The 15,446-nt window shown below is 37.1% G+C and overlaps 1 protein-coding gene across 1 annotated transcript in view; it reads left to right on the top strand.

The window, feature by feature from the left end:
* The window catches only part of Vwde (von Willebrand factor D and EGF domains), an 84,847-nt gene that overhangs the window by 64,185 nt on the left and 5,216 nt on the right, over positions 1-15,446 (top strand). The window contains exons 28-29 of the mRNA XM_087901628.1: positions 1,082-1,177; positions 3,496-3,599. Coding sequence (XP_087757754.1) covers positions 1,082-1,177; positions 3,496-3,599 — 200 coding nt within the window. The remainder of the gene's footprint in view (positions 1-1,081; positions 1,178-3,495; positions 3,600-15,446) is intronic.

Below are 15,446 nucleotides of genomic sequence, written 5' to 3'. Positions count from 1 at the left end.
GAATCCAAGGTGGTCTACATAGTGAGTTTCAGGCTAGGCAGGGCTACATAATGAGACTCTATCCCTAAACAAACTAAAATATGTTTTGTATTAACAGTTATTATAGTATATTGCTTAACATGAAAATAATTGTAGAACCCCAAGAGTTGGGGGAGAAGTTAGGAAGGGCCTTGATGCTCTGAAGATCATTAAAATCACATTTTTTCTTTTCTTTCTTATTTCCCATTTTTAAGAATATAATATAATTGCATCATCTCTCCCCTCTCTTTCCTCCCTGCAAACCTTTCCATATGTATGCTCCTTCTTGCTTTCTTTAAAAAACATGGGCTTTTCATTGATTATCCTTTCTCTCTCTCTCTCTCTCTCTCTCTCTCTCTCTCTGTGTGTGTGTGTGTGTGTCTGTGTGTATGTGTGTATATGTGTAGATAGATAGATAGATAGATAGATAGATAGATAGAGAGAGAGAGAGAGAGAGAGAGAGAGAGAGAGATGATATTTAGATAGATAGATAGATGACAGACACAACCTGTTCAGTCTATATAATGTTTCTTTTATGTATGTTTTCAATGGATGACCATTTACTATTGATAACAAATTGGTATGCTCTCCTCTGGGGAAGACTATTTCTCCCACACTCCACATTCCTTAGTTGAATATAGCTTTTTATGTACAGCTCAGGCTTCAGGTCTTTCTCCCATCTAGTTTGGTATGTCAGTTGTTTCCTTGTTCAGTTTTTGTTTAGCTAGATATGTTGGTGAGACTTTTTTTCAAGAATATGATTAATTGATAAAATGTTTTCTTTTCCTTCTTATTTTATTTTCTTTTACTTCAGTCAGGGTGTCATATCACCCAGGTTGTCTTTGAACTTGCTGTGTGGCTGAGGATAGATTTGAACTTCTGATCCTACTGCCTTAGTCTCCAAAACGGTGGAATTGCAGATGTGTTTCATCTTTCCCATCTGAGGAACGATCTTTTAATTCTCGATTTACCGATTTTTCTTTTTGAAAATTGCTTTGTGTGGTTTATGTTAAACTTTGACTAGCAGTTTAAAATTTTAATTTGTTCACCTTTGTGCTTGCAGCAATCTGTCTTCAGAAATGTATGAATGGTGGTGAATGCGTAGCTCCCAGCATGTGCCATTGCCCTTCCACCTGGGAAGGGGTACAGTGCGAGAAACGTAAGGAACCTTTCTCTACTTGATGGCCTGGTTATGAACCTATGGAAATAATTGACCTGTAGCTCATTGAGAGATTCACAGTAAAAACAGAATTATAGATTATTGATCCCTTTATAACTGAAAAGATGGATCCACAAGGCGGCTCAATGAGTAAAGATGCTTCTCATGAAGACTGAAGAGAATACTAGAAGACTTCCACATATGTGCCATAGCATGGGTGTGTCCTGTCCCCTCCCCCCCATATACTCTCCTAATCTAATTGTATCACTCTGAAAAGTATCCTGATAAAAAGCTACTTAAGGAAGGAAAAAGTTGTCTTGCTTTACAATTACAAGCCACATTTTATTATTATCCAGCGGTCACAGTGACAGGAGCTTTAAGTTCCTATCCATCCACAGTAAATAAAAGAGAGAAATCAATACTCCAGTACCTGGATAACTTTCTCCACTCTTCTACATTCTAGGGCCCTAAATCTGGGAATGGTGTCATTCACTTTCAGTCAGGTTGGTTGTTCGCACTTCACACAGATGTAATCAGGACAACCCCCCATGAAAATGTACAAAAGACAACCTGATCTAAGCAAAACTTCACTATAGCTCCCTTCCCAAGTGGTCCTAGACTGTGTCAGAGTGACATTAAAAACTGTCCCACATACAAAATATAAATAAATATAGTTAAGAATTTACAAATAAAAATAAACATTGGCCAATTTTTTGCACATTTCAAAGAAGTGAGTTCATCTGATGGTTTATTTCTCTTAATTCCTTTTAAAGTTTTAAAATAGTATAGTGATCATACAAATAGTGGTTTCATTATGAGATTTTCACACATGTAATGTGTAATGTCTTCCGATCATATTCACCTCCATTTATCTCCTCTGTGCCTCATGATCTACCATGAACTTGGAAGTTCCTACCATAGTTGTAAACTGCTGTTCTCTAAACAGAGCCTGAAGCTGGAGATACAGTTTCTGCACCGTGCAGGACCTTTATGTGAATCAAAAGGCAAACCTTCTTCCTCAAAGTGCTTTCTTTCCTACTGTCCAGAAACTATCTAATGTACTGACAATGCTAACTGAATATAAATGTTACTGCTATCTAAAGGGAAATGCTGATAATGCTCAATCAATTTTATTATATCTAGATAATAGAACTTTCTTAGTCTAGAAACTGTGAGTGTTACATTCCCAGCCAACCACATATAGCAGACCTGATGGAAAACATAGCTTGTCAATTCTTCAATTATATGAACTTTTAAAATTATATGCTACAACAGTATGACTACTGTGAAAAATAACTACATATATGAAATTTTATGGTATGCTTATTTTTCACTCGATATTACTTAGAAACATTACCTGCCCTTAAAACATCATTTTAAGTATTACATTAAATTTTGTAATGCCACTGCATGGTGTTTATATTTAATGCAATGACCTTTCCCCTGTGGTGGCCATTTTAAGTAGTAGCAAACAATAATTTTATTACAAGCATATTTTTTTTACAGATAATGATGCACAAATAGTTACAGAGATATATGTAAATTATTTTAGATTACCTTGAGATGTATTTCCATGAAAATCTTTATGGTATGGACAGTGAAAATATGTTTAGGAAGTTCCTGAATGAACTGGGCATGGTGGTGCAGACCTGTAATCTAAGTACTTAAAGGACTGGCCTGGGAGGACAGCAATGTGTCTGAGCCAATGCAAGCTACATAGGGAACACAGAGCTACTGAGGGCTCATCGCAAGATCCTGTCTCCATAAAGAACAGAAATGGAAAGGAAGGAGTCAGTGGGTTTCCAATTAGAGACTGTCCAAAGTAGGATATAAATTCCTTCACAAACATGCTACAACCAATGGTCTCTTTGGAATCTTTTAAAAATATGTACTTTGAATACCTTAAAATGTAACGAATACAATTTTAGTTTAATTTAATAAATTATCCATTGAGTTGGGGGTGTGGATTCTAAAGTACGAGAGCACATAGATGAGATCTGCCCATAGGCGGAAACCAGGAGATTCTTTACATTACCTGCTTCTTTTCTACTCTAATGCAACTACCAGAAAATTTAAGTTGCACGTTTGTTTCCATTGCACTTTTTTCCTATGGTCAATTATAATTTATTTTCATGTGTCACAGATACTGTACACATCTTTGTGTGGTATTTCAATTCATTTATGTGTGATATGAAGTAATGACTTCAAGAGTCACAGTAAAGGCTTCAATCACAAAATAGCTTCAGGCCAATGGAATGCTGTGTGTTGCAGGATTCTATGCCAAGCCACGGTGAATAAAAAGCATTTGCATTTTGCAGCCGTCTGCACCCAGAAGTGTCTTCATGGAGGGAGATGTGCATTTCCTGATGTATGCTCTTGCCGCACTGGCTACTCTGGAGTAAAATGTGAAAAGAAGATACAGGTACCTGATAAGACAAATGACAGATACAGGCGTCTCTGTGTGTCCTTGGTAACTGACTACTATTAATATTTCTTTCCAAAGGAGAACATACATGGATTCAACATTTTCCTCCAAACTATAGCTTAAATCATTTTATACTTACACAAATGTCTTATGTGCACCTAATGGAATGGAATGTTCATGTCCCATTGCACAATGGGATGCAGGGTTCAAAGACACCAGCGTGCAGCTACTCCACAATACGGCATAGGGCACAACTAACTTATGCTCTGGTCAAATGCAGTCGAAAAGCCAGCCTCACCTCTCTCAATATAACCATCACTTTAAATTAAGGAGTCACTACCTCACTGATTAAAGTGCAGCCCTATACATTTCTCATGACCACATACCACAAAAATTATGTTTTCATAATTTTCCCTGACAAAAAAATTCTTTCTCTTTTTTGTTGCTTATTAAAATTCATTTCTAGGAAAATAAATGTGCCTATCACTAGAATTAGACATTCGAGAATCACTGAAATTTGTATTTTGAAAATGAAAGAACCAAGGCATGGACAGGGTTCCTTGCAATATGAAGCCTGATCTCACACTGACCTATAAGGCAGCTTTTGTAACACATTTGTCCCAAAGCTTCTCTGTGGAAGTTTGCATTATTCCTCTTCAGTCACCTCTCAAATTCCAGATTATCAAGATGTTGTTTGGTTCTGATTTATAGACATATTGGAAATGTGCAGTGACAGCACACAGGTGTACACATATGTATAGGGACCCCTCAAAAATATCTTACAGTATGATTTTAATATAAAGCTATCACATGCTACTTAGCACTTCAAAAGGCTGGAAGGGAAAAACACTCAAGATGTGAGGGTGTGAGGATTAGATGTTCAAGTTCATCTTTAGCTTCGTGGTGAAGTGAGAAACTACATGAAAACAAAATAGGCTAGAAGTTATAAAGATATAAATATGCTGAAATATTATAATGCTTAAAATAATAAATTTTCTTCTTGAAGTTTGAAATCGAATCAGTCTGTGTTGGGTGAAAAATCAATTTCTGTATGCCTTTATCCCTGCACCAGGACATGGTCCCATCTTGAAAAGAGCAGGGACAAAATAGAGACATGATAAGAAATTCAGATAGCAAAGTTGTTCAGTGCTGAGATGGTAGATATGAGGAAGGCCTATATAAGTCCTCTATTGTATATTACCTTGAATAGAGGAGAGAAGAGGTGGGGAAAGAAAAGGACATGGAATGAGGCTTGAGAGAAATGTGTAAAATATTCTAAGTATGTAGTCTTTCCCAAATGATATAAAAGTCATCTTTATATCATTGTATATCTTTATATCAATGTATTAAAATACATTGAGTATTTTAATGCAATACTACTCTGGAATTGGTCACATTACATATATCAGCTTGGCTTTACATCTGCTCTTGTTTACGTCTATTCTATGAAAGTGGTGTTGACTATAGCAGCTAACAGAACTGAAAGGGTGTTTTGTGTCAGGTCAGAGGAAGAGAAAATCAAAAGCTAATAAAGCTCAAACAGTTTCTACTGTTTACAGGAACTCGACTTTTTTTTTCTATTCCAGATGAAACATCACTGAGGTACAAGCGCTACTTACAAGCCTCTATCATTGGAGATGAAACTTGATTCAGAAAATGGTGAAGTTTAAATAAAGTTTATTTGAACATTGCTTAAAAATATTATAAATACTGAAATAACTAATAAAATATGGAATGACCTAAGTTGTCAGTGTTAGAGAAAAGCAAAATAAGAACTTTCAGTAATTGAATTTGGCTTTGGAGTGTGGTTTGACCTTTACACATTAAGTTGGTATTTCTGATACTATGCCATATTTGCAAATTTGTGTTTTTCTCAGTTCCAGCTGTGACTATGTCTGTATCAGAGGCCAGTCAGAATGACATGTCATTTTATGTCTCCCATATGCACAATATTTAATACACAATTGGAGATCGTCAAGGCTTTTCATAAGAACTGCACATGAAGAAAGGGAGTGAGAATTTGGGAAATCAGCTACTGATGGTCTCAGAGGTTGATCCAGAAGATTTCAGCATAAATCACCAACCCAGTGCTTTCTAGAAGCTTTGCTGTTGCTGATGCAGTTTTTAAATACTCCTCAAACTCTAGCAACAATTCTCAGATACAATAGGTTATCCTTAAACATATACTATAATGCCGCCACAAGGCTTTCACTGATCCATCACGTAGGTATAGATACCAGTGGAAAAAATTAGTAGCTTGGATCATGGAACACCAAGGAAGGGATGGTGGAAAGAACACAGAGGCTGTAGGCTGGGGAGCAGTGATGTCCAGTGCTTCCTACTGGACATGACATTGGTATCACATCTGTGAACTCAGAGCAACTGCAGTCACTGCACACAAGCTACATAAGATCAAGACAGCCAAATTCCAGCGTGAATGGACTTTTCCAGACCCCACCTCTGATTAGCTCTGGCAGTAGATATTTGCTTGGGTATCATTTCTTTCCATGGATACGATCACTGGTTTCATGTTCCAGTGGATGGTTCCAGACCTGAGAACACACAGGTAGTGCTAAGTAGATTGGACTGTCCAAAACAAACAAAAAGATGGAAAGTTGTTGGGTTGGGAGAGGGGCGCTTTTTTGGAAGAATGTTGGGAGTTGGAAAGTGTAAGTGGGGGTAGATACAGAATATCTTTGCACACCTGGAGAGGTATTAATAAGAGCACAGTGTAGGCACAGGGATGAGACAAGAGAGCCATGAAAGACACAAACCCCGCTGAAGCCTGTGACAGGCAAACCACAGTTGCAATTCAGCTCCAAATCCTGGCTCTACCTCATTCCAGGCATGTAAACTCATGCAGAAAATGTTACCTCCTTATGTTCTTGAATCCATTCACTTACAGCATAATTGTGAGCATACATATTTTCCAGGACTGCTGGGTAATTTTAAATTAAATTGTGGTAATTGAAAATTTTTAAAGTGACTAACATGCTTTAAACTGGACAAAGACCAAGCATAGTTCTAGAGTATAGTTCAGGGGAGAACTCTGGTCTATCATTCATGAACTTCTTGGTTCAATTCTCAGCACTAAAAAGGAAAAACAAAGCCTAGAATATGGATCTTAGTCTGCTATTGATACTATTAGTACTGAAATGTATAATTTAAGCAGGCTGGGGCATCAGTAGACGCCAGTATCTGATTTTATATTTTTCAGTGATTACTACATTTAGTAGGTATGGTTTGTTGCCAAGTTTAAATATATACTCATTAAAAGCACCAAGTTAGCAATGTGTGAATTAAACAAGTAAAACTATAGAGCATAAACTTTAAGTCAACTCAAAGACACAGTTCTTTGTAGCTAGTCTTTCTTGTCAGTCAGTTTCCAGCTCCCGAATAGTGACACAGACTTTTTTTAATTATAAAATTTTGGCTTTTTGGGGGGTTGGAGAGATGGCTCAGTGGTTAAGAGCATTGCCTGCTCTTCCAAAGGTCCTGAGTTCAATTCCCAGCAACAATATGGTGGCTCACAACCATCTGTAATGAGATCTGGTGCCCTCTCTGGCCTGCAGGCACACATGTAGGCAGATATTGTATGCATAATAAATGAATAAATATTTTAAAAAATTTTGGCTTTTTGCTTAGGCCTGTTACAAACTAGCTCTTATAACTTAAATTGCCCTGTTTCTATTAATCTATATTCTGTGCTGTGGCTTTTACCTGTCTCCCATTCTGTACGTCCTACTTGTTCTGCATCTTGCTGGTGTCTTTCCTCTGGTCATCTTCCCAGAGTTCCTCTCTCTCGGCCTGAAAATCCTGCCTAAACCAATCAGAAGGTGCCATCTTTAAAAGAGACATATCTTTAAACTGTCCACAACAGTTCTTAGTAACTAGATGGCAAAGAGCCTAACAAGGGCTGACATATCAGGAGAACAACTGCAGAGCTGAATGTGCACTGAGCTGTTCGGTGTGGTTGACTAGTGTTCGGTTGATGGAACCATGAGGCTTCCTGTGTAGCTTCTCAGCATTTAGTAATTGAACGGCAACGCCTGTGTGCTCAGTGGGCCTTTAGCACATTTGCTATCACGTGTGTTCTCCATTTTAAAAAATATTAAATATTAATCCTGGGTTGGGTGCTCAAAGGGAGTATACATATTTAGTACTCAGGATCCTGTGATTATAATCCCCAGCACCAAAAGTAAACAAAATTATGTTTTAGAGTCATGTTGATATAAAGATGGGTGTATCAGTGTTATGTTAGAAGACCACACCTGAAGTTCGATTCTTCTACTCCCCAAGGCCCTTAAAAGCATTGTGGGAGATGCTACTTCTCTCTGCTGATCAGGAAGGGCCTTGCTGCCAGAGTGAGGCAGACTTATGCACATGGCTTCATAGACTGTGCAACTTTTGTGTGGTGTTGTGGTGTGTTATTTTTCTGGTAAGTGTCTCAAAGTTAAAGGTGGTCACACTCATAGCCTTTTCTGCATAGTACTCTTTAAACATCTATTGAAGATATTTCAAGATGATAAAAAAGAAGAGAAAACTAGATGTTATTCCAATTTTATGTGTGTGTGTGTGAGAGAGAGAGATAGACAGAGACAGAGAGAGAGACAGAGAGACACAGAGAGAGAGACAGAGAGAGAGAAAGAAACAGGAAGCAATGTCTCTCATTCTAAAACCATTTAAATCTTCATTGTAACCTTAAGTAGTTTCTATGGCGAAGTGAAATTACCAGACTTGACCTGCAGATGGTGCTACATAACCTCAGTTCTCATATTTTGCATCCTAGGGACAAGGTAACCTCTTTGATAATGATATTTAATGCAAACATGACTTTTTTTTATAAGAAAATTGTTTACAAGCCTAGACATCTCCATTACAGCTAGTGATTATCTGATAAATGTAGACCGTGGCAATTAACAATTCCAATTGTGCTAGTAAGGGATACTGCGTTCATGTAAAGATGCGGTGATGTACTGAATTGACCAGAGGCTTACATAGTCTTGAGTAGTAGTCGGTTAGACAGAATATATTTTCCCCTTTATACTGTCAATTTGGAAATGTTGATCAATTCAAACAGACAGTGCTCCAGGTAGTTGAGAATATGCATATTCTCTGGTGCCATTGAAAAAGAATATAATCTGTAGTAAGGAGGCCACTTGTTTCCTTCCTGGCTGCCCAGACTCCCGAACTAATCACACAGAAACGGTATTATTTAAATGACTGCTTGGCCAATTACTTAAGCATATTGCTAGCTAGCTCTTACATCTAGAATTAACCCATCTTCATTATTTTATATTTTACCACAAGGCAGCGAAGTTACAATATGTCTGTCTCTGGTGATGGCTCCATGGCTTCTCATTGACTTCACCTCCTTTCTTCCAGCACTCAGTTTAGTTTTCCCCACCTAGCTCTGTTCTACCCTATCAGGCCAAGTTAGTTTCTTTATTAACCAATGGTAATCACAGCATACAGAGGGGAATTACATGTCACCTCCCCTTTTCTGGTTAAACAAAAAGGAAAGCTTTACCACAGTAAAATTGCATATAACAAAACAGGTATCAAGTAAGAATATGATTATCATATTTATATGTATTTTATATTTTATCATAGCTAAGGGAAACTATAACTATATATTCTTCAACTCTATCAAAAACTCCAGAAGGATATAATATTGCCTAAGTAAACAGGAAGTGCATTGTAAGCAACTTCCAAATCTCTAGAATTAACAGAGACATCTCGCTGCCTGGACAGTCACTCAGAATTCTTCCGTATTGTTAGGATATCCAATCTTCAGCCTATGAGCCCATAATATCCAGCAGACTTTTCCATAACGCAGGAAATTTCAAAGCCGGTTCTGCCTATATTGGCAGTTTGCCAGTCACTTTCTTCTGTATCCTGCAGAATGTCTAGCAGAGCTTTTCATGAAGCAGGAACCCCTAAAGATCATCTCACCTTTAGGCAAATTAAGCAGTCATTTCTCTGTGGGTCCTGCATATCCAATTCACACAGCATACCATCAAGCAGTACAGGCAAGAGCAGTTTCTTACCCAAATGGGTAGCAAACTCCATGAGGAGCCTCTTCAGTGCCCATCATCCTCTTGAAGTAATTGATGCTGCCAGGAGCAGATGTGTCTCATTGTCATGAAAAGTCCTAAGATTTTAAAGCATTTTAAATGCCATATTCTGAAGATCTCTGAAAGATTTTAAGAATCCCTATTCATCGGAAATAAATCTCTATATATCTAGAAAATCTAACTAACATGACTACAAGTTTGACTCCTATAGATGACTATTAACCTATATTTCGTAATTATACATTACATTTTTAAATGAGTTACACAAGCACAATACCTTAATCAAGAGCAGAAATATAACAAAATTAACCTTAAAATTGTTTCAGTAAACCAAGATCCATACCAATGCAAATCTCTATAGCATATCCCCCTTTAAATGTAAACAAACATTTATAAACAATATTTAGGAATATGGGTATAGTTCTCTCCAAACTGCTTCCTGCTGCTTATTGGGCAAAGTAATTTTTGAGGGGTGTTCCAGGCAACCTTTCAGAGGTTCTTGGTCCATTAAACCACATTAGTCTAGAAGGATTCCACAGGATCTCATCCTCTGTGGAAACAAAAGAAGAACTTCTTTTCCAAAGCAACAAATCCTTAGACTCAAATTCTGAAATCAAGATACCTTTATGTTTGTTTAACTTTGCAGCCCATGCAAAGAACTGTCTCTCTGTACTTAGCTTTATCACAGTCAAAAAATTCAAAGAAAATAAAATAATATTCATAATACATACTATGTGTATTTCCATCTATATGTGGCTGTCATTTTTACTCTATTACTTTTAATATTTATTTTATTACCTTTACTCCTTTAATCTGTGACTGTCTGTACTCTGTCTCTTTAAAGACTTTGTTTCATTTTTTTCTAAACCATTTACTTTCTTTGATGACTCTCTATACTCATTTTCTTCTCTTTCCCAAGCCTACATGTATTTATCCAACACTATGACTCATTTAGCTTTCTTTTATGTCTGAATATATCCTATTATGCATCTGTAATCCTTTTCTGTTGAGGAGTATTTCTTAAAATGAGAAGCACTTTCAAGTCTGCTTTGCTTTTTGGCTCCACCCAGTCCAACATGGTGGGGGAAGAAGTCTGTTTAGTGTTAATCATGCTCACAGCTCCATTTTGAGGCACATAGCAGGTCAATGTTGCCATTAAGCAATTTGTATCACTCTGTTCACAAAACCCATTAAATGCTCCATTGCTGGTCCTCATCTGAGTTTGTGCTGGCAGCACAGCTCAGGAAGCCGCAGTTTCAAAAAAAGCATGACTTTTTTTCTGCTACTGCTGAATCAGGAAAACCGCTTTTAAAGGAGCCATGCTTCTGCTTGCTTCTATCAAACAGAGACCAGTTAAGAAAATGCCGCTACCAAACCATGCTTAACTCTGTTCTTTTGTGTCTAGGATTTCTTTTTAAGCTTCCTCAGGATTTCTGTGAATTTAGTTGACCATGTTGGAGTGCCAGTTGGTAGTAAGGAGGCCACTTGTTTGTTTCCCAGCCACCCAAACTCCTATAATAATCACACAGAAACTATATTATTTAAATCACTGCTTGGCCAATTACTTAAAAGTATTGTTAGCTAGCTCTTATATATAGAATTAACCCATCTCCATTATTTTATTTTATCATGAGGTTTGTGACCTTCTGACAAGGTTGCAGCATGTCTGTCTCCAGTGGTGGCTCCATGGCTTCTCATTGACTCTGCCTCCTTTCTCCCAGCATTCAGTTTAGTTTTCCTCACCTAGATCTGTTTACCCTATCAGGCAAGGGCAGTTTCTTTATTAATCAATGGTATTCACAGCATCCAAAAGGGAATCCTACATTAATAATCCCAGCCATATTATGACTTCAAGATGAAAAGAACTTCTATAAAGGACAGTACTCACCTGTTTGTGCTTCTTCCTTCCACTATGGTTTGTTCATTTATTGTGAGAGAAGGTTATTGCAGTGTAGCCCAGTGTAGCCTCCTGCCTTATTCTTCTGTGTACTGATATTAAACCATGCATTGCCACACTAGCTTTTGTCACTTCATTTTCATCAAAATTAAGTACAATTCCCATCACTAACCATGTTTATCAACATCTGTGGAGTCTTTGATTTGAGATACTATGAGTGTAAGAAATAGCAAAATTACAGCCATTTATATTATAGCAATAATTATATTAATTTCCTTTTTTAAAATTCAGTGCTGAGGATCAAAGCAGGGCCTTACACCTGCTAAAAAAAAGGCCTTACTTACCAAGACAAACCTTCATCCATTGTTCTTCAACTTAAAGGATGATAGATCTAGATAAAATGCACAAAGAGATATGATATCAAATTAAATTGTCCTCACCACAACATCAGTGATAACTCTTGTCTAGTATGGTAAAAAAAAAAAGCTATTATCACTGTCTACTTTGCTTTTTTATTTTGTGAACTTAGCATAAACTCCTGCTATTCCCTTAGTGCCTTGTCTCCATGTTCAAGTTGAAGTGCTTTTCTGGATAACAGCTCTGATGACTACTAAAATCACATTCTTGGGTGAATTCACATTCTAGGGACCAAGGTTGGATCATCAGGGAAGAGAACTGTCAGTTAATTCATGTAGCCAGCTCTTTGTTGATGGTTTGTTGATGTTCCACTCTACTGTCTGTGCCCTGCCAGTCACTGTTGATCCTCTGATGACTACAATTTTCTGGTGACTATGGGATCTGAGAGGGAAAAAAAAACCTCTGAAATTCCTTCTTGAGACAGGTCAGTGGTTTCTTTGGATTTCAATTGAGACCCATATCCCTATATAAAGAATAAATACTTTATCACAACATTCTAATTACAGATGAAAAAGATAATATCGATGAGTTTACAGTCTGATTGTTCCATCTATGGTAGGAAGAAGTTTACTCAGAGAAAATGAAGTGAGTGGTTTAACTTAAGAGAAAACTACGATGCAACCACAGAGCTTGCTGAGAAAATTTTGAATCGTAGGCAAACATTTTTAAACAGTTTCATTTTCAGTCCCTCACTTTAAATGACAAAACAACTGTAAAAGATTGGAAATTGCACTACCCAAATATAAGCCCAAATTGGCCATTTTGAGATTGTCATTCAGTTGTGTGCTTGGCTCTGCTCACTAAGAATGAGGTTCTCTAAAGCTGTAGGGTTGCATCATGAAAAGCATGGGGCCAGAGAAGAAGAAAGATGGACCACAGTTAAAAGCAGATGTTCAATATAGGTATAAAAGCTTCCAAACATAGGTCTGAAGGCTTAGCCTGATAAGAACACAGAGGCAAAAGCTGACCCTATCAGTCCTACTCAAACGAGTCAATTCTTACAGCTATTTCTAATCATTTTATACATTATCACTGCTTTCTAGGTGAATAAGCATTGAATTTCCAAATCATTGCTAGACTCCTTTGTGAATGCAGACACAACTCTGCCAGTCTCTACTACTGAGCACCAGTGAGAAGACTTGCTGGGAGAATGCTCTGTTTCCTCCCTCGGGGACTGCTAACATGACAAGTATGCTCGAAGCAAAAATGAATAACCAGTTTGTAGCACCCCACAGAACATTCATGATGAAAATATACATGTACACCTCTAGCTAATTAGGCCCCAAGTTCTTCTTAAAAACCACATTGCGATTAATTAAAATGACTGCCACTCATTACTTTTTAAAAAGAAAACTGAGTAAATTTTTTATTATGTGTTCATGTAAAGTAAGCACACTTAAGCTGCCATATTGTAATTTCTGTACTGAACTATTTATGAGATATATTTAATGTCATTATTCAGCTGTTTGAGTTAAAACTGTCATAATATTATAAATCCTTTGCCTAACATTTACCAGTATTGAGCTAACATCTTAAAACTAAATTCAAGGTTTGTAACTTTTTATTATGGACCAGTTTAGGAAGAATGACCACATCCACTTTTGGTTCAGTGCTGTCACTGCTGTGCAGTTTCCATTCAGTGGAAACGTTCACCATTAGGGAGGAAACAAAAAATTTTAAGTATGTATGAGGAGCCAACTTTAATCTCTAGTCCCACAAATTATAAGACAAATTGATTGGGGGCATAAATCTTCATATATACATATGTATATGTTTATTTACACACTTAATGAGATATTATTCTTATAATGACAATTGTATTGCCAACAGTATTTATTATATCAATTTTAATATAAAATTAAATTTAATAAATAAAATTATTATAACTGATAGTACAGACTTACAAAATGAAAAGTGACAAGTATTCAAAGATTTTAAGTAACCATCATATGAAAAATAGTTAACTAATTATATATCCCACAATAGAGTTTCTATGCATCGTATATAACAATGACAAAGTAAAATTATCTTGATCAAACAGGTTTGTGTTAATGTAGATGAGAATGACGTAGTATTAATATGAGTTTCTTCAGATTAACAGTACTAAAAGAATGAATAACTACTGCCAGCATTATTATGTTCGCTAACACAATATGATCTGAGTAGCCCAGCATGACTGTCTACACACTGGAAAGGCTGAGAATCCTGTAAAACTCCACCCACAAGACTGGCTGGCTCAGGAGTGTCAGTCTGACACTGAAGTTTGGGAGGGCTTGTGGAGAGTGACTCATCTTCAGCCTATACTGGAAGTAAAAGAAGCTGGGCTCCTGCTGTGAAGGACAGCAGTGGTGGAAGCAGCAGAGCAGATGCACACATTACAAGGAAGAAGGCCAGCAGGTGACGCAGATTTCTTTCCCAGCCTCTTCTATCAAGGCAGCAACAATCTGATGATGAATATACTGGGGAATGGTCTTCCCTTCTCAGTTCCCCCAAGAAATACCCTTTTACATTTACCCAGGGTGTACACCTAGTTGACCACAGAGCAAAACAAGTTTATGTCTAACTATTACAGATACAAAGGGAAGTTTCCAGACATAGTAAAAATGCACTTTAATTTTGAACATATTTTCAAGCCACCTGGGAAAGCACACACCTACAATTCTGCTCACACTTGGGTAGTCAGATAGGAGAATTGAAAATTCAATATTATCCTAGCTATGTTGTGGCAAGTTTGATGTCAGTCTGGGCTACATGAAAATTCATTGCAAAGCAAAAGCAAACATTCACACAGATGTAACTACATGCAACTTTTAAAAGTCATGTTAAAGGTAAAAAAGGATGGATAGTTGACTTTCTTTGGATGGGTGGTTTGTATGATTTTGTTTTTTGAGGCAGGGTTTCTCTTTATAAAAGTTCTAGCTGTCTTGGAACTAGCTCTTGTATAACAGAATGGCTTTGAACTCACAGAGATCTGCCTACCTCTGCCTCCTAAGAGTGCTGGGATTAAAGGTGTGTGCCACTATTACCTGGCTAGATAGTTAACTTTTAAAATTGGTTCTCATGAGAGAATAGGACTGTGAAATAATGAGAAATGGGGAAGACTTCACTTACTACTTTATATGTAGCTGTATTGCTTACTAATTTTTAGGATCATTTTATCTATATGGGTGTTTTGTCTGTGTGTATGTGTGTGCATTATGATGGTGCCTGGTGTGTGAGAAATCAGAAAAAGCCATCAGATCCCATGGGTTTGAAGTTACAGATGCTGAAAGCTATAGTATGGATTCTGTGAATGAAATTCAGGTCCATTATGAGAACAACTTGCTATGGGACAATGGTCTTGTACCCTGTATAGATTTATCACTTGTATTGTTTTAATAAAATGATGATTGGCCAGTAGTCAGGCAGGAAGTATTGCTGGGGCCACCAGAACAGGAATACTCTGGGAAGAGG

The sequence above is a fragment of the Myodes glareolus genome, chromosome 25 (assembly GCF_982192425.1).
Source record: "Myodes glareolus chromosome 25, mMyoGla1.1, whole genome shotgun sequence".
Taxonomy (NCBI): Eukaryota; Metazoa; Chordata; class Mammalia; order Rodentia; family Cricetidae; genus Myodes; species Myodes glareolus.
The sequence above is the reverse complement of the archived record's forward strand: the minus strand, read 5'-3'. Positions and strand labels throughout refer to the sequence as shown.